This window comes from Formica exsecta, unplaced genomic scaffold (genome assembly GCF_003651465.1).
Source record: "Formica exsecta isolate Colony F162 unplaced genomic scaffold, ASM365146v1 scaffold489, whole genome shotgun sequence".
Classification (NCBI taxonomy): domain Eukaryota; kingdom Metazoa; phylum Arthropoda; class Insecta; order Hymenoptera; family Formicidae; genus Formica; species Formica exsecta.
Genome location: NW_021852127.1, coordinates 820,844 through 841,304, shown reverse-complemented (window position 1 = coordinate 841,304; position 20,461 = coordinate 820,844). Strand labels below are relative to the sequence as shown.

Sequence of the window (20,461 nt, the reverse complement as noted above, 5' to 3'; positions counted from 1 at the left end):
ATGCTTAACAGTCGACACAATGCCACGTACATATACCGATACACACCGGTCGCTCCGCAAGCGCGATTGTGGCGCACCGGGCGCGAGCGCACATTGTTACTTCCGTCGTGAAACGTTTGACCACGAGAGCTAATTTTACCGGGAATCACCGTAAATCGTGAACTGTCTCTGAGAACACAAAAGTTTTTTTTTCCGTATATATATATATAGACATTTTTTTTTTTAATTATATTAGCTGCGATTGATAATAAAACACGTTAATGAAATTGGCGCTTTTAAGCAGAAATTAATATTCTTTTTGTAGAAAAAATTACAAGAGAATCGAAGAAGTATCTATCTAGATAATGAGCGCAGAATTTTTACGATAAAGACAATTGAAAATTTTGGAATATTCTAAATCCCCTTACTTGTAGATAATTTACTGTCGCGCGTAGATACTCTATGATCATAAATGTATAGTGATTAATATATATGATCTGTAATGTCCAAATATTACATATAGTCATCGGCAGATTAAATGAAAGCGTAAATGACGTCAACATTGTTCCGAAATTAGATGCGCACAATGCCCGGTATAAATACACACGTGCGCACGTGAACCAGGGACATTGTTATTCCCCGGTGCAACGCTCGACCACGTTACAACGCTAATTTCAAAGCGTGCCGTTAGCAAGTTGATGTAATTTATGATCGCGAAATATAGACGTGATCAGAACATTCGTGCGTAGCGTTAACAAAAGATATTTAAACGATGTAATCGGATAAATGTAGCTGTGGAATTACCGCCGTTTTTTTTTGCATGTTTCAACGAGAATATAAAATTACATATCAGCGTTTGTCTCTGTAAAAGGATGACAGAAGAACAGCGTCATATATATTTTGGAAAACGGAGTTATCTCTCTCTCATCTTCGCTATATATCACCCACTTTAACAATTTAATCTACGTGACACATTTACACCATCCTTACACTAAGCTGATCATAAAACAATCTTTAATATCCATTATCTAGAATCGATATCAGCATGGTATCTCGAAAGTTTCGAGGGCCACTTCGCGTTACGGTGCATTTAATTGCCAAATGATCGTTAGAAAGACTATGAGACCACGAATTAATGTCATAGATGCATTTATCGGCTTGGAGGGCAGACGGTGAATATAGGCTAATGGTTAAAGTTGATTATATTACCAGTCACAACCAACACTTAAGTGGTTAACAAGGCATTGTCTTTGCGTAATACATATTATTAAGCTAAAACGAAGTGTGTGTGAGGAGGGGGATGCTTGCTTGTACATCTCATGATTGACATTTATAGATTCGTAATAAAACGTTTTTCTTAATATCAATTTCATTATATTCTTTTGCATAAGAAAATATTACGTGTTTATAGAAGCTCTCACACAATACAACATTTGTCTACATAGAATCGGCTTTACTGCCGAAGAACTATAAACTTCTAATTGATGAAAATTTTCACGAATCTCACAATAACTTTGACGAATTTCAATAAAAACATAATTCTATTTGTTTGTTTTTTTTGCATTTTACAATTGTATCTATTTTGTCCAGCGTTAAGAAATATTTCTTTGACTGCGTATACCTTTTTATCCCTTTTTTTATTACCCTTTTTTACCTAACTTTTTTCACCACCAGTTGCTCTCGGGGTTGCGCTCCTTTCATATCGGATTGCATAAACGTCTTTCGAAGTCGTTACAAGGCCGCTCGCATAGCTCTACAGATGTATTGTTCTCGGATTCTTAGATACGAATACACTCGCTCCGTACGTATGTTACAATTCTCACGAGCGTGGTGTCTCGCTTGTATTTCCTCCAGAAACTTCATCCCCAGACTTTCGCACGTATACGTATCCACTACTCACCACTTACGCGAATACACTCAACAGGTTACTGCGCCCACAGAACTTACTGCTACGGTGTATTCAGCCCGATTTCGTTTTGTTTCTGTAATATACTTCGCGTTTTCTAAAGGTGAACAGGACGATTGGAAAAGTAAAAGTAAATGGAAAAAGTTGGCGCCGACAGAATTAGAGAAAAGCAAGGGATTCACTTCCTGTCCGAGCTAAACGGTAGTCGCCCAAATTAAATAAGGGACTTTTATTAAGCGACAATTTATCGATTCAGGCATAATCAGAGTTAATTTCCATTTATATGATTGTATAGAATATTAGAAATAAACAATGTTACAAAGATAACAACGTAAAATTACGGAAATAATATTAGTTGTAATTATCTTTATAACGTTATTAATACAAAAAATTAATACAAAGAAATAATTTTCATGAATTATAGTACATATATATATTTTTGTTTCAAAATTTCTTATTTATTTTTGTCTAGAAAATTAGCGTTTTATAATTAGCTCCACATTGTTTTCGTACTTCATTTGACACTAACATAAGATTGTACTATGACTTAATTAACATCGCACGAGTGCTGATACTACGCATTTAAATCACAAATGCAAAATTCCGATCGATGATGATAACAACGGATAGAGGAAGACGTCGAAAATGGAGTCAGTAGAGATGGTAATTGAGCATTGGTTACAGATTGCGAAGAGCCATGAGAGAACGGAATGGTCGGGCGAAGGAAAACCGGGTACAGGATCGAAGATAGAACGGGGCAAAGGTAGAAGAAGAGCGAGTTTCGCATTAGGAGTAATAGGCATTATCTCCATCGATCCCGGCTCGCTACCCCGCTTCTACCACCTCGCGCATCACCCACCATCTCCCTAGAGCTGGATGGGTGATTGGTTCGTTCGAGCTAACTGGAGAAAAAACGCATGGGAATTCTACCGGCCATTGGCACGGCGTACAGCATCCTGATCGCGAAATGCGGGTAGCGGACTTGGGAAGAATCAGGAGAGACGTATATTACTGGAAGACGCGCTATACGCGTGCCTTCAGAGATGTTAGAAATGAGAAATCGATTGTAATAATTATGCTTCTTTGGAAAATAGTTTTTTGTTAATTATTGAAGCTTTGAATAAGACAAATCTGCATTATTTACTAAAATTTTCGATAAAATACATAGAAAATATTTCTAATATTATTTGTCTCAATAATAATTATAATCTCAATAATAATAATTATTATTTTTAATCTAGCATCAATTCAGACTCTCAACAGCATTATTTGTTTGTAATTTACGAGATAAATATCGAATGTTATAATTAAAAGCAAAGTTTTATTAGTTTTGCAAATTACGAATGCAACTCACGTCTAACTTCTACGAATTGATCAAAGCATAGGTTCTAAATTCCTTGATTTTACAATCCAACTCGAAAATAGCTTTCGGATCCTGCAATTTCGTTTTATCAACAGCAATAATTAATCAGTATAAATTAGAGCATGTCGTTACATAGAATTTCAAAGTCAACGATGTACGGAGAAGCGTGATATACCGTACCGGTAGTTTTTACGGTAGTTTTACCACTTTTCCATCACTGCGCGGTTGTGGTGCAGCAGGTGGAAGAAGGATGACGGTGACTAATTGTCGTAAAGGCGATCATGATACGTCCAGCCTCGTAAATCTGATTGGCTACGCTTACTGATCCCGCTCGCAATCTTGCCAGCAAGATCGCTCGACGTCCACACGTATGTACGTCGTTCGGCGCCAAATTCGGGTCGGAATTTTAGATTCATCGAAATCGCCTGCAGTCTTTTTCACAAAGATTGAGAGATATAACATTCCTTGACGAGAGGCGTCGTTGAAATAAGGACGGAAGACGATCTAGATGCAATCGCAAGTGTCTTCAAGTGGAAACTGCAAATCGCACGAGTTACGCGATCGAGGACGAGAAAATTATACGATAGTATTAAACTCGGGACTGTGCATTGTCGCGAGATGTAGCAGCTTAAAGCATGCATAAAAAATAATGTATAGGATGCAACGATATTATTTTTCACTAATAAATGTATAAATGTATAAAATAAATGTATAAAAATAACATATATATTACAAAAAAAAATATTTTTTTTGCGATTTACTTATGTCCAACCAAAGCAAGAATAGAAAAAAAGGTAATTGAACACGAGTATCAATCGATAAATCTGGCACACAAGATAGAGAGTTGAATGTGTGGAAATGTAATCTCGTCCTACTTTATCTAAGTCCGACCGATTTAAGTGCAAAAAAGTAATTGGGCGCGATCATGGAGGAAACCGGACTTTACATCACGCCACACGCACGCGATGGTAAACTGAAGTAAGAACGGCAATGAGAGTAAAAGAGCGGACTAGTAAGAGAGGAAAATCTAGAAAATGATGACTGAGTGCATCACACAGTGGAAGTCATATTTACTTGTGTGTGGCATACAGAGTTCACTCTGCAGTTTCAAGGAAAGGCGGAAGATAGCTAGATAGGTAATACGATGCGCCAGCAGCATCCCTTATCCAAAGGCAACCCGTTCTGTCTTTCCCCCTTTTCCATCTATTCCTCTGTTCTTTCTTCACGACGGATCCGGTACTCTTCGATAAGTATGTCTCTATCGAGATTATCTAGAGAGTTCTGTTAGATTATTACAACGTTTGGAATATGGCAGTCCCAATCTAATAACCGAATTGTTCTCTCAAATTCATTCTCGCAGAAGAGGTTGGTCGCTAACCTGCGTCACCTTTCATCCGGTTTCGCCGAATTTCCATTGTCTCCATTTCGCGGAGTAAAACTTCCACGTGCATTTATATTAAATCCATTTCGAATTAATACGTCGAGATTCATAAATAGTTTGGAAGTTTCTAAACTCTTAGAAACAGTTGTCGAGGGGCTCTGAGCGCGTAGTACATATAACATAGTTGGCTTGAATTCACTGCTATCATAATTAAATGGCAAACGAACTTTCGCGTTTCCGAAGCTTCCATGAAATTTTAGGTGGAATAATATAGAACTCGTAAATAGTTCGAATATCTTCCCTACGTTGTAGATGCTCATTGAGAATCTGTATGTCTCTTTCAAGAATTGTGTGAAGTAAATTACGCTTCCAAACAACAGATACGCGAGTAACTTCGTCTGCGAGAATGAGATCTTATTAGTGAAGTAAGAGCACTTCTTCATCCAACAGCTTCAAGAATCGCGTCGATGTAGTCACGAGAAGAGAACGCGACATATATCTCTACTACAAGGTAGCGACATAAAATTTTTAATAGGAAGAGTGGAGAGTGTACTTGCAATCCGTAGGACATTATACGCGTATAACGAGGGTAAGAGGCGTTAGTCTCGCACGAAGAGAAGTCTGCCATAATGCAATAGTGAAGATAGCATACTCTCTTCCGTAGAAGGTATTAAATACGCAAATAAACTTTGCTCGTTAACTTATCGGACTTCGATAGACTTGGGCAATCTTCGTTTAATTTGGTTGCGTGCATCAGATAAAAATGCTGTATTTCGCGGATGATCGCGAAAAAGTCTCCGTCTCAGGAGACGCAGCTCGGCTAATTGCGAGAATGATATAGACGTATACTTTTCTGAAAGTTAGAAATTTGCAAACTGTACGGAAATAATCTGAACTGTGTGTTATAAAGCATTTTTTTTCTTACATGTTATAATTGAACAGCGTTATGTATCATTTAAACATAGACGCGTGGTTTTCAGAAAAATTTAAAAAAATATATCTCCAAAATTAACTTTTATTTAAATAATCGATAACATTGTTTATTTATATCATTTACTCACAATCTAGTTATATGATGACTTTTCACGTGATGCAAATATAAATTCGCGTATTCTTTTTACAGAAACGAAAATTTTGCTTGTTTAGTGATTAAGCAATATGTTTAATTAACCTTCTAAAGTAATCCTCCTGAATGAATCTGTTTGCATCTTTCTAAGAACATATTTGCAACAAGCATTATATTAAAGTCTAAACCACAAGGTACGTCGTGGTTTTAAAGCATCTACTGGATAATTCAAACTATTTCAAAACTTTCAACGTGCTTGCTGCTTTAGTCCTTGTATATTCACAGTTGAAGAAGAAATATGTCAATACTTTTATGCTTCTAACCTTGATATCTTACGATGCATATAATATATTGAACATATTGTAACAAAAAAGAGACAGGACACACGTTATTTCTTTTCACATATATATTTTATTTTATAATGATTTTATTGTGCAAATGTATATTAGCTATTATATTTTACTTGGAAATTATTATATGTATATGATTTCATCTTTTACGGATAACGTTTCTATCGCGCATTGTCGTAATAAAAAGATGCGTACTCGGAAAAGTATAACTTTACTTTTATTCCGTATGTCTTGCGAGTGTGCAAAAAAATTAAATTTCCTGTCGCGTATATACGGGTACACGTTATTGTTTTCACTCGCGGCATGTAACATTGGTAACGCGTTAGGTGAATGTGCTATAATATTAAGTGGTATCTTATGTAATACCTATCCTACCTATCCTCAAACGTCGAGCACTTCGTTTCACATCGCCCCCCTCATTTCGTACTCTTTCTTCCTGCTGTTACTCCGTCGTATTCTTTATCCTTGTTCGTAGAACGTAATTCAATTCGTCGAGCGGAGTGGAGGCATCAAAATATTAGCATATTGATCAGCCTACCGCGACCCGCTCTCTTAAATCCACGAGCGTAAAACGCACTTAATGCGAGCAACCACTTTGGCTGTTACTACAGCGAATGCAATATCCGTCGCTCGTAGTAAGCGTCCACGTTGTATTCGTTATCTGACAAGTTTTTATAACATGCATAAAGAAGGCGCCGTCGTGCACGCAGGTTCTTCGTTCTTCATTTATAAACAAGACAGGCATACGAAAGTGGTGACAATACCGTACTGCATGAATAGATATATTGTGTAATGTGCACTTCTGGTAGTCCTGTAATGCGCCCAACTCTGTTATATTCTGTATAAATAATGTTGTGTACCGCGTGTGTTGAAAGGATTCTACGGACACCCGGTGGTTTCAGTTTCGCAGGGAGCGTAAAAAAGAATTGAAACGTCATTCGAGTTGAGTGAAATAAATTACGTGCCAGTTATAGAGTGTACATAGACCCTCAATATTGCGTGTCACGATGCTTTTACCAAGTTTATACTGCTTTATATTTAGGGAACGAGAGGAAAAGACCGTTACAAAATAAAATATATAATATGCGAAAAGCGTACAAATTTTAAATTAATACATATTTAAGATATTTATTATATAACAAAAAATCGCTTATTCTTATCATAATATTTATATAAATAGGAAAAAAAAAACTGCATGTCTCTTTAAACGATTTTACACCGAAGCAATTATGACAAAGGCGAGATATCTCTAAAATCCCTCTGTGAAATAGCTCCAATGAGGGATGCGACGCGTACGATAATAATGAATTTTCAAATATCGGCACGTGAACGTGCCTAATGATGGCGCGTTTTAGCGCGGGGACAACGAGCTTTGAAGAGGTACGTTATCCATGCTCGCCCTTTCAAACAACCCTTGTGCGACACGCGACCTCCCGATTAAAGCAAATTTTACGCTACAGATAGTTTTCGCGCTTGTGATATTTCCCGGCTGTTCGCAGACTCAGTAGATAGAATCTATTTCAGAGCATCTCGTGTGTAATCAAAGTTTTCGTTAGATCAAAAATCACAGTTTAGATTACACATACACACATTTCTCAAATTATATTATTTTTAGAATGTTTCTTTAAAATGAATAAAAATATTAAATAGATATCAATATACAAAAAGTGCGATTAGTAGAGAAAACAGTTCAATAACGCTCAAATTAAATTAATGGAATTAATATTGACTTATTGCCATTTGTTTTTATGACAAAATAATTCGGGTGTATTTAACGATGCTTTCAACCAATTAAATGTTGAATATTGATAAAATACTTATCAATAATAATATTATCAATTAACGTCAATTAAAACATAACTCATGTAGATCATTATTAATTTTTAAATACTCTAAACGATACAGGATGTAAATATATTACTCGTGTAGATGTAAATATCATATTTTTTCAAGACTGCTTTTTGTGCGATTTAGAAATTTCTAAATCTTCTTATACATTTACGATTTATATTATTTGATACTTATTAAATAGCGTTTGAAATAAAATTGTCAGTAATATATTCTGCTTTATAAACGCGAAATGCAAATTATTTCAAGATTATAATTCTCTGCAAGATTTAAAAACAATTGGAAGGATTATATGCTAGTTCAATGTGCTTGCTTTATAAATCAAAGCATCCTGGCATTATTATTACAGTACATCACTTGGTCACTTGGGCAATCGATTCGATGGCATGTCGAACCAAACGATTTACGGTAGGTCGTGCATCTCGAGGCGCGAGAACTCGACCCGGTCGGCGAACACGACTTCCGCATCCGGCTTATAGCTGCTGCTTTATAGGGTAGCTAGGTGTACGAGGGAATGCTCTAGTCACCCAGCCAACCAACGCCGCGCCAGTTAACCAGTCAACCAGTCAGCCAGCTAGCTAGCCAAGTACCGACATATCGTAGATGCTATACCAGTTTGACGCCCGATGATCAGTGAAGCATCTACTATTAATGGAGAGAAACATAAGAAAGAACTTACTAGTCACTTCTGCATAATATTCTCTATAACTAGCACACCGGTGTGAGCAATGCATTTCCTACTAATAAGAAAACCAGAGAAACAAAGAGCGGAATATACCTCGTTATAGTCATTCAAATTTAGTGAATACTTTTTGCGTCGAAGATTTAAAAATTTTTAAGTTTTAAGTTTAAAATTTAAAGTTTTTAAGGTTTTAAGATAATGTTCCAGATATGTACAATAATTCGAGGAATATATAATGAATTTTTCATGGACGTAGAGAAGACGGTTGTACACTTGGTTTTTAAACAAAGCATGATCTTCACGGATATTATACTTATCGATTTATTGTTAGTCAGAATTTTAATTCTCAAATATTAATTATCAAAGCAACAAATAATGACCATTCTTGAAAATAAGAAAAAATTGATTCCGAATCTGTCGTAATTGATTATTAATTAATATCAAAAATTTCTAAAGCGCTTTCTTTATATTGTTAATTATTATATTATATAACTAAACATAAACGCATTTTGGCAATAAAAATATCATGAGTTTTAATATATAATGTTACACAAATAAATTTAGCGCAGTAATCGCAAACAGTGGCAAATAAATATCACTCGCGTGATCATTTTCCGTCCAATATAATGCACATTTAGCGTCGATCGAATTTTGTGTACCTTTTTTCCTGGGATCGTCTTTTGCGGGTAAGTCTCCTTGATGCCAAATTTTAGATTTATCCCTCGGTGAAAGGGGGTCAGATTTTGCTCCGGTATTCGAGGCAATCGGCCAAGTTGCACGCAAACCCATGCGGTTTTCCACGTGTGTAGTACGAGACTTCACGCTGCAACGAACGGTAGAGAAAGGAGAGAATTTCGGCGAAGATTCCGATTCATACTTCGTCTACTTCCGCGATGGTATGCTTCTTCCATGTATCCTAGCGTCGCCAGTATTGTCGCCCTCGTTCCCTTGGGAGCCGTATACGTAGGTATCGCCGAATATTTCGAACTCTTTGTCCCCGACAATATCTTTTCTCTTCTCTCTTTTTCTCTCAGCCTCTCTCTCTCTCTCTCTCTCGCCCTCGTTCTCTCAATCTCCCTCTCTATACATATATAGTACGCCATTTGAGGGTGCAAGGGAGTAGTGTACGAGTCCGCTTGATATTACCGCGCTCGGTTTTTACGGGAAAATGGGTTCTAAGCACCGACGGCGGACTCGTTCCCGAGTAAAACAATATCATTTCATCTCATGGTACCTTCCCCCGCTCCTCCCGCCCGGATCACTTGTTTGGTTGCGACAGGTACTGCCTTGACTTTTCGCATCGCATCCCATCGGGCTACGACCAGCAGCTATTCGGTCCTCTGGGTCACGACCATACTAGAATCCGTACGACTGAGCGTAGAGCAGTGCGGCAGCATGGGCAGTAGTCGTGCAGCCATACCCCTTCGTCTCCATCAAGTTTAACTTGGCGCAGCGAATTTCCAAGTACCGTTTTACGAGTTTTCGTTGCCACTGGGAATAGACGGATCAGTCGTTACGCCGCTCGGCAAATGTTATTCCCGAAGTGAGTACCCCGTGGTATGTTCTCCCGGCCATCTCCACGGAGAAGGACTGATAATCAATTTTGCAACGCGATTCCAATTCGTTTGCGATGCATTTGGGGCTACGAAAATGTCGTTAGCCAACTGACTCTCACCCTCATTCTATTACGGACGAAATTTTTCGGTTTCTCTTTAAATCGTCCAGATTTTCAGAATATCCTGATAGATTAGCTATATATATGTGTGTTTTTTAATAATTATGAAAAAGTAATTAATGATTCTCGAAAGAAATAAGTTTGTGATTTATATGTATATGTGTCTTATATATCGACATATGTACACATATATCGATCTAGTATTTGTATATCGTACACTTGGTTGGTATAAAGGAACGTATGCTGCGAAGAAATAGAAATTTTCTTCTACAATTTGTAAGTGTCACGTGCAATACTTATAAATTTACACGATATGTAAAACGCGTATTCTATTTAGCGATAAGTTTCAAACGAAAATTATTGCTACAAAATTCAATGTTAGGTTTATAGCAAACTGTTACCACAATTTGCATATTTATCATGTCGACTTTGGAATCGGAAAATATCCATTTCTATGCCCAACTCAGCAGAAAATGAAGTATGACTCTGGTATTTTCGAGAAAGGATACTTGAGGAGGTCGGTTTTTCCTTAATGTACTCGCAAAAAGACAATGCGCGCTCGAGAAGTAGCTGATATTTCAAAGTAGTGCCAAATAGAAACGTCATCCATTTGAATAGAGAAATTCTACTATTATAAATTGATTACAAATATCGACATTTACTAAATCGTGACCTAAATTTAAAAAATTTACTTGTGTAACAGCTATATATAAATTTATTAATAATTTTTTGCGATGATTGATTCAAGTTTGACGAAACAATATCAATACAAGCTTTTGTCTAAAAAATTATTCTTATTTTAGCTCGATTTCCATATATTTCGTGAATGAGGATAGCTTTATTGCAGCTTTGTTTCAATTGTTTCCAATTCCTGTCTTCATTTTACTTCAAAACAGAGCACAATAACAGTTCACCCCAGGATTATTAATAAACACCTAAACTCATAATAGAAAAGATATTCTATTATGACTCTTCTCACTATACTATAAGAGTAGCCGACGCGGATAATTCCGCTGGTAAATGAAAGACGAAGATGTAGAGAAGAGAAAGCTTACACTAATGCTTTCGTCGTTTGAGCTTTCTGCAACTCGTTATTGATTTAACGCAAATGAAAAAAAACTCAAGATTCTATATATTGTCGTCATTTTCATATATTACATTAATAACTTTTTGTTAAAAATGAATTATTCCACATGTATACAAAATACATCTGCAAAGAATAGAAAATTGTAATTATATATCAAAATTATGGAAATGTCTATGTTTTTTTTTGTTTTATTTAAAAAGATTAATTTAATCTACTTAATTTATTTTATATATATGAAAACTTTTGGAAATGCTATTAATTTATTTAATACAAAAAGAAATTCATATATATTTCAACATTTATTTTATATATTTTATGCACAAAAATATAATTTTTATTTAGTAATGAACATGCATTCAATTTGCATTGCTCCAATACATAAGAAAGTATTATTTGTTGTGATTTGAAATGTTTCCGAGAAAATATTTTTTCTTGAATTACGAGATTATCAGAGCAATTCTTTAGCTGAGGCTATAGTTTGTAGCTATGTGGCTGTGATATTTTTAGATCTCAACGTGATAATGCTCAAGGTCGGTCTCCTCATGATCAATGCAATTGCTAAGCTTGAATTGTATTAGATGTAACCAATATATCGCGATAGTAACAACGGATAATAGCGTAGTATGGCTAAAATAATATTTGTCTAAAATGTTTGTTATAAAACAGCATTCGCGAAATATGAAAATATAAAATAATTTAAGTTGTCAGAAGTTTACTGTGCAAACTAGTACGCCTTCGGCTTCTATTCCTGGAAATGACTAACATGCATGCAAACAATAAAAAAACCTTCCATACAAAAATGTATATAAGAATGTATAATAGGTTGCCTTTGCGTAGCCGGTAAATTGACTTATTATGTGTAGCATGCAAATGTAATTGCAATTAAACATGTGAACATACACATTGTATTATATCAATTTCAATGTACACAACATTGGATATACATTCTATAGTTAGTTTACACTAAGCTTTTTAATAATACTTTTTAGATCTATTAATTTATTGATTGGACAACAATGTGTCAGATAACAACTACAAATTTATAATAGCATGAGGCGCGCGTGTTATATAGTATTTAAAAATGGAACATATTATTCGTATCTAAACGATATTATGGAATATTTCTACGATTATTTAAATGTATAATCCTTGGTGGTAAAATAAAGTGGGGTTTCGGAGAAAAAGAATATTTTTAATAATTCACGTACGCTTTGATATACTGGTTTCAATCCCCGGCTAAATACTACAAACAACATTGCATTATGTTAAAACATTTATGCATTTGTGGTTAGTTATATGTCGACAATAGATAAACAACCGAAAATAATACCATAAAATAATACTTGGAATTATAGTTAGTAATGCTTGTAACAAGAGAAGAATTTGTTTTTTCGACGTAATTAACGAAATATTTCATTTAATATTATTCCATGTTTTTATTATTCACATTACGTTTAATAATATTTTCACGTATAATGGTGATATATCTGTGATGTATTCATCACGAAATCTGTCATATATAGAATAGAACTTATAATAATTGATTTAATCTTTGCAATATCATGTTAATAGATGATTTATTTTTTTTTACAATATGCGACACAGGAACTGTTTTCTTAAATCTTTCAAATTTAACCCAATAAACGATTATCCTTGTTAAAATATATAATTCATATCCATGTATATTAATTTAAAAATATAAAAAATTTAGTAAAAGATTATATTTCTCTTAGCACACAGTTATAATGTATATTACTCATAACGAGTCTATCATCTCAGAGTCAAGGATGCTCTATGCTAGATCGAAATAAGTTGAAACAAGATCGTAATCAAAGGCAGGCGTGGAAAACGCGGAAACTTAAGCGCAGTCGAATAAAGTGGCCCCGTAGCGGGTAGTTGGCAAGAGGCCGTACGGGTGGATGGCGCAGAAAGGGAGAGAAAGAGGGGGACGAGGATGAATATAGAAAGAGGAGGGTTGGTAACCGCCCCTGTAAGGTACATACGTGGCATTGAGCGCCGCGGATGGTGGTGGCGCGGGCTGGCGCGCCAACTAAAATTGAATCTGCGAACGAAACTTCGGTAACCTCGTCAGGAAACCGAAGCTAAAGCCATCCATCGCCCGCGCTTTCGTTGCCGGCCCCGTTTGCCGTCGGCGCAACCATCGTCGAGTTCCGTTTTATCTGGAAGAATTGTTCCGCTTCTTGTTGCCTACTCGTTTGACACTTCTTTCCCTTTCGTGCATCCAGCAGGCGCGTTGGCGATATATTCACGAACGTTTACAACAAGGACAAAGATACAAAGATATCTAAACAAAGATATCTAACTGTGTGTGCTCATGTCTTGCTAAATTAGTTTGGGATACCGGGGATGTGTGATGAGATTCAACTCATGTTTGACATGGATCAGTTAGATTGTCACGGCAACAGAGTTTGATAATCTTATCTCATTGAACCCTAAGAAAAATTTTTCAAATGATATATGTGGGTTTGAAATATTTTGAATTTTAATAAAGTGTGTAAATGTGCTGTTTATATATTCTGTGTAAATATACTGTTTATATATTTTGCCAAGTCGAAAACTAGCTTTATTATTTTCTACATACAGAGGATTCGATTGTTCTTTGCTAAATATAAACAGAAGAATTTTAGATACTGTACAAACGTTTATTTTTTTAGATATTCTTTTCTCAACGCGTTTATTTAACTAAAAAGCGCGGATAAATAAAGTGATAATGTAACAAATACTGCATTGTAAAGTTTACCACAGAGATTCTTGTTACTTGGAAAATATTTTTCCGCAAACATTTGTGACATGATCATCTCTTTTTGAAATAATATTTTACGATGCAAATCGACGATAAGAAAGCCTGAACCTTTGCGCAATTCAATTTATGGACTAGGTCGTTCGCGAATTGCGTTTAAACGAATTTCACGTACTAATGGCCGCCTCCTTGCTATTACAGTATATCGAGCAGACAAACAACTTTACGAGCACTTACCCTTTAGGTGCTAGGGATCTATATGTGGAAGTGTGCATCCACCAGTTTCCAGAGGGTTCAGAAAAATCATTGTCCCAGAAAAGCCTTCCGATACGGAGCGAGAGGGAAACTGACGTTTATCGTGCATATCGAGAATAATAATACATTGATGTATATTGATAATTCACATAAATATTTTCGTCAATTTCTTCAATTATTTTATATACGTTTGTGTATCATTATTATTATATATAATTTTTTCTCGTGTAATAGAGTATAATTATTACATATATAATTATCTATGTGTACGATAAATATTCTAGAGACATATAATATCATTTTAATATTATTTTAATGGGAAAATATGAATGTAAAATTTTGTACAAGATTATATAAAAAAGATGTAATTATATTCTTCAATAATACTAACAAATATTTTTAAACTATTATCATATATATGCAAAACAAAATGCGTTCACGTTTTTTAAATTATTGAATAACATATCTGTCAAATTTATCGTGAGAATGAAGACATAGTTAAATGTATTCTGTAATTTGCCTTTACATAATCAAAGAGGATTAGTTACTTTGCTAACAAGAGTTTGCGATGAGAAACCATTGACACGTCGACCATTAACATTACGTTGCACCATGTGACTCGCGGCATGCCGAGGTACAATGTAGTACCACCTGACGCAAAACCCATCATTTATAACGTAGTTTTCAGATTGCCTAGATTAATCGTTCTAAAATTATGTCAAAAGTTTCATTTGCAAGCCATATATTAGAATAATACATTCTGATATCATTTCACACATGTAGTATCATTACATGTCATATGATATAGATAATTAAAAAAAAACATAGCTTTATCGATTCTTATTTCATGTCACTTTGATAAATATACTGAATTAACTAACATGAAATATTATATATTAAAATAATTACACAAAAGATTTACGATACTTGTTTTATAATACTTACTACAGGGGATATACTTTTGTTATATTTTAAACATCACCGTTATCGCCTGTATAACAATTCTTTTTCAGGAATTGTTAACTTTAGTAAAAATAGCAATTTTTGTTTGTTTTCTTTTGTGAAAATAAGTTATATCATGAATCTGAAACGGAACCCTAATTTAGTTTAACTGGAATATTCAATTGTTTCTTTTCAATTCACTCTCTTTGTTACTCAATAAAATTTTATTACCGGCTGTAAATAATGAACGGTCTTGCAGATCAGTTCAGGTATGAAACACGCCATTTATAAGTCACCATCTAACAAGTACAATTGGAATTTGCATTTCGTAAAGGAACTACGACAATGGAGGAGGGATTGGTAACGGTAAGGAAGAGAATGGTATTCGAGAAACGAGGTATGAAACACGCCATTTATAAGTCACCATCTAACAAGTACAATTGGAATTTGCATTTCGTAAAGGAACTACGACAATGGAGGAGGGTAACGGTAACGGTAAGGAAGAGAATGGTATTCGAGAAACTGGTCTTCGGAATCCGCTTTCGGTTGTTTCGTTCGCTGACAATTAGCGCGATTGATCTTGTTGAAGAACGGGGCGAAATTCGAATTCGCCGCACGCGGGAGGGAAATGTCGTGATGTCTGTGCTGGTCTTCGATAAATTCAATGCGTCCACCCTCGTCCGACCTAGCAGTCCGACGCTACGCATACTACGTGGGGGCGAAGTATACGAGGGGATGCGGCGTGCCACGCGGACTCTCGCGTCCTTGTTACGCTCCCACGACACGTACGTTCGTGATGTAACGGTAACTACTGCTAGTACGTGCTAAGTGTGCGCGGCTAGGGATTGCCCTATTGGCAGCTGTACGTATTCCACTTTTAGGATTACGTACACGTATGCAAACATAGCCGCGTGCAGAAACGTGTACCGCCGGCTTCGCCGATATGTATTATCGCGACTTTCCGCGTCGAGGGGCCGAGCGCGAAAGATGTTATCTGGCGCGCGCAAATCCGGGGCCGATCGTTTCCGCTTGTGCGGCCGACCCTCGGCAGGTTTTTACTTGAGTGGAGAAAAATTCTGGCTTGAGCGTCATTTGAGTAACGTTTACGGCGCTCTGGAGCGGCGCCAAGGCTCTCTCCCCCGGATTTCGACGCGCCCGGTTTTAATAGCAATTATGCATTTTTAATCGGCGGATAATCGCGGGATTTGAATGCTCGCGATTATTACCGGCAGATGTTGTCGCAACGTCTGCTATCCCTAGGACAAATTAACGGGAGCTAGCCGGTAGCGCGCGCGTGCACCGAGGAGAAATTTACTTCTTTAAATGCTGAAATCAATCACAAAGTTGTTGTAAAATAGTTTGGATCGTTAACTGATAGATTGCAACGCGCATTTGAATTTCAATGCGGGAGACAGGCGACCGTGCTAGATCTTGTTCCTCCACCACCCTCATCCCCTTGCCCACCGCGAGAGAAGTTAGCACTTCTTTTATGAGCGTCGAAATTGAAGCGCGAAATGGTCGTAGCTTCGTGGGAAAGTGTGTCACGGCAATTATGTATCGAAGAGTTGTTAAATTTGTAGATTGTATCCAGTAGTAAGAAAAATACATTGGAGTAAATAAAATTATTACTGCATCGCAAAATGGTGTATCAAAAAATGTTTTCGTGTTTGCGCTGTGTAAAATTTTCGCACAATCATATAACTACAACAGAAACTTTTTGAATTTTAAAAATTACCGATTAATTACGCATTATAAATATGTAATACCTTCCTGATAATTTTTCGGTAAACATGTTTTATCATTTACCGTTTTGATTGCACGTTTATTGCAATGATTATAAAAGAGAATTTATGATTAGAAAAATCGAATTTTATTTATTTTATGCGATTTTCTCTGCTTTTGCTCACTTTTCATAGTTATTATTTCATTATAGACAAAAAACTTTTTACATAATATGAATGTGATTATGATTTCTTGTTAAATTCAAACAATTTAATATCAGTGACAAAGCAATTATAAGAATGTTTCATAAATATTTAAAACCCGCATAAGAAATTCTTGCGATTGTTGTGTCCATCCAAACAGAGCGTGTTAAAACTGGCGTGATCAATAGAAAGTATACGAAAAAGGGATACATCTGCATTTATCTTATTGTTTGAACGTGGTAATGCCAAAAGCCATAAATTTCTTACACTAAAGTGTTACCTGATTTGTTGACGGGTGTCGCTGTGTGAGTGAGCGTAGCTGCTGCGGTCAGCTTAGGTGGTTCTATCTTTTGCGGCACGCTGTGTGCAGGTATCGGTCCAGGATTTGTCATGGTTGTCATCGTTGTTGGCATCATCAAGGTCGACATGGTCAGCATTTTTGCGACTTAAGATTTGTGTCGCCGTGGTGAAAGTTGAAGGATGCAGTTTTGTCACGTGACCGAAAGGAATCCTCGCGGTACAGAACAACGAAGACACTGGTTGATGCGATCGTCAATCTCTCTATTAATTTATTTTATAAATTGTGACGGGTACGGATTGTGAAGGGAAGACAATCAGCGGCGTGTGCGATTCATGCGGTGTATAAATTGACCGTGAATCTGCCGTGGAATTGCAGTAATTGAACGATCGAAGGAACGACTGCGATTTTGTGATTAAGATCGAGCACTCGTGTTAGTGTTCCACGAATATTTTATTACTCGATTTATTAGTAACTGCGAAGTCGCACTGCGAGACGTTTGTAGTCCACGATCGTTTGTCCACGATAAAAGACAATGTTGTTCATCGCATGTTACACTTCACGATTTATCGCGTCGTCACGTAGATTGCCGTGATATTTCTTTCCCGCGTCATTACTTCACGTTGTCGTATCACCGTTGATCTCGAATTTTAGTGGCGGTCAACATTTGCCGCTATCTCGAAGCCTCTCATCCAACTTCTTCCCTTGATTTCCGGATGACAGAGTAGCAAATAAACAGCGACGCTCACGAAACTGTGTTTGCGAAATCTATAAAAACTATAAGAAACTTTACTATCTCCAACTCGGTGCAGGGTAGTTTCCCTTTGAACATCGGAGCGCACAGTTGTCAAAACGATCACTCTCAATCAAGTTTGACGATCTTCCTATTTCTTCATTCGCGCACCTCTGTCACTAATGATTCTATCTTTTGTGTCGTTTCTTCGTGTTTCTTCACGTTCGTGAGCACTATTCATTTATCGCGGAAGGCGTCGAAGCGTGCTGGCACACGCGGTTACTGCGTGTGGAGGCGTCAGTGCGTGCGAAGTGCAGCGGCGCGCGTTGCGAAATGCCAAATACGCGTGCTCCGAAACTGCGAGAGTGAGCAACCGACGACGAAAATTTATGTAGGACACGAATAAATATTTGCGCACCGATTAAAATGATATTGACGATTGTGCACGATGTAATCGAGAATCGGTCGGCGGCGATGTCGGTGGCTGCAACGACAGCGACGTCGTTCTCTACGCTCTCCACGCTGCGCGCGTTACGTCACGTCCGGCCGAGCGTAGAGTCGGAACTCGTCTGGCGGGGAGAGCGCGAAGGGATGCCTGCCTTTGCCTGCCTGCCAGCCTGCCAGCCCTGGACGCCCGCCGTCGCGACGCCCAGAGGCGCCGGCGTTCCCGAGCGTCCGCGGAATCGCACGAGCTAAGACGCGAGCCAGCAGTCGCTCGCTCGCCGCCACGCCGATAGGATTGTTTGATGCGGGAGCTAATGCAGACTTTATGACGATGCATTTCGAATTATTGCCATATATTTTTTGCATTTTTTAATTATGTAATAGCGATGGTATGTTTTTTTAAATATGTAGGTTAAATGTCGATTGATCTCCAGATTACTAAAATGTATTTTTTGATAAATTTCTATATTAAGCAAATATTTATCGAGTTTTTTTTATCTCTTGTATGAAATTGTTTTCTTTTTTAAATTAATCAAACAGATTTCTTTTAATATATTGACGAAACAAAATTGCTTGATATTTGAAATTTTAAAATACAAAACATTACTTTAGATTTCTATTCGTTTATATTGATTTTTATAAATATTTTGCTAAACAAATAATAATTTTACAATAATTATATATTTCTATCTATACTGTTTTCATATTAACAAAGAGAAAGATTTGTATTTAAAAAATTATTAATTAATGAGATATTTAAATTTATCTCTAGATTTTGTATGTTTTCGCAATAACGTAATAATATTTTTGAAAAGTTAGATAAATTTACTTATTTTATTTTTCAATAAAAGTGCTACTTTTTAGCTTACAAATATTATAGAAATTATTTCTAAAGAAGTTATTTTTTAGTAATATTTCTATTGTATACATATTGAGACATGTATTATATGAATGACATGTAAGAGTGATAAAGATATGAATATTTGCTATGTGTGTATGAATATATATTATAGATATATTTCTAATACTTACAATTCTCTTGTGTTATTATCTTTTAAATTTACTTATGTATATGTGTTCCTATGAAAATTAAACGGTTAGTATATATTTTACCACTTACAAAACATTTATATTTATCTAGGTAAAATGACTGTCTGATATTTTCTCTTATTATATAAAAAACTTGAGAGATTACATATCTTTATATATAAAAAACCTGATTACCTATTTTTTTGTATTATTCCTTTTTGTTGCTTTTTAAGAAATAAGGATATACACAAAAAAATACTTATTGTGATATAACACCATGCACTTCAATCTCATATAAAATGATATAAATAATAAACAGACATTTATCTTTGAAAAGATATAGATTTCATATTGCAATATACTTGTTAATTAACTATTAATAATATACTTGTTAATTACATTAGGATAACTTCAACTAAAATTAGCTTACGTATATATATGCAAATAAAACTGCATGCACGTGTGTGTAATAAATGTTATATTGTGTATTTTGATATAAAAATATTTTATAACGTTTTTAAAGAAAGTTATTTTTTTTATTAAATGTATTTATTAGATATTTAATGAAAATTTTTTTATTAAATACCTACATATTTATATTTACGATTATATAGTCAATCTAATGCAAACCTGTAACATGTTCTCTATAATTTATTTTAGTTATTAAAAAATTATTATTTTTTTAAATTTTAATTTTTATAAATGTTTAAATAATAAAACTAGTTTAGTATATAAAA

General features: G+C 35.7%; 1 protein-coding gene across 1 annotated transcript in view; it reads right to left on the bottom strand.

Annotated features, from left to right (window-relative positions):
- LOC115241449 (nucleolysin TIAR) overlaps positions 1–18,816 on the bottom strand; it is a 179,997-nt gene extending 161,181 nt beyond the window's left edge. The window contains exon 1 of the mRNA XM_029817217.1: positions 17,501–18,816. Within this exon, the coding sequence (XP_029673077.1) occupies positions 17,501–17,657 (157 nt within the window). The 5' untranslated portion in view covers positions 17,658–18,816. The remainder of the gene's footprint in view (positions 1–17,500) is intronic.
- Between the last annotated feature and the right edge of the window lie 1,645 nt (positions 18,817–20,461).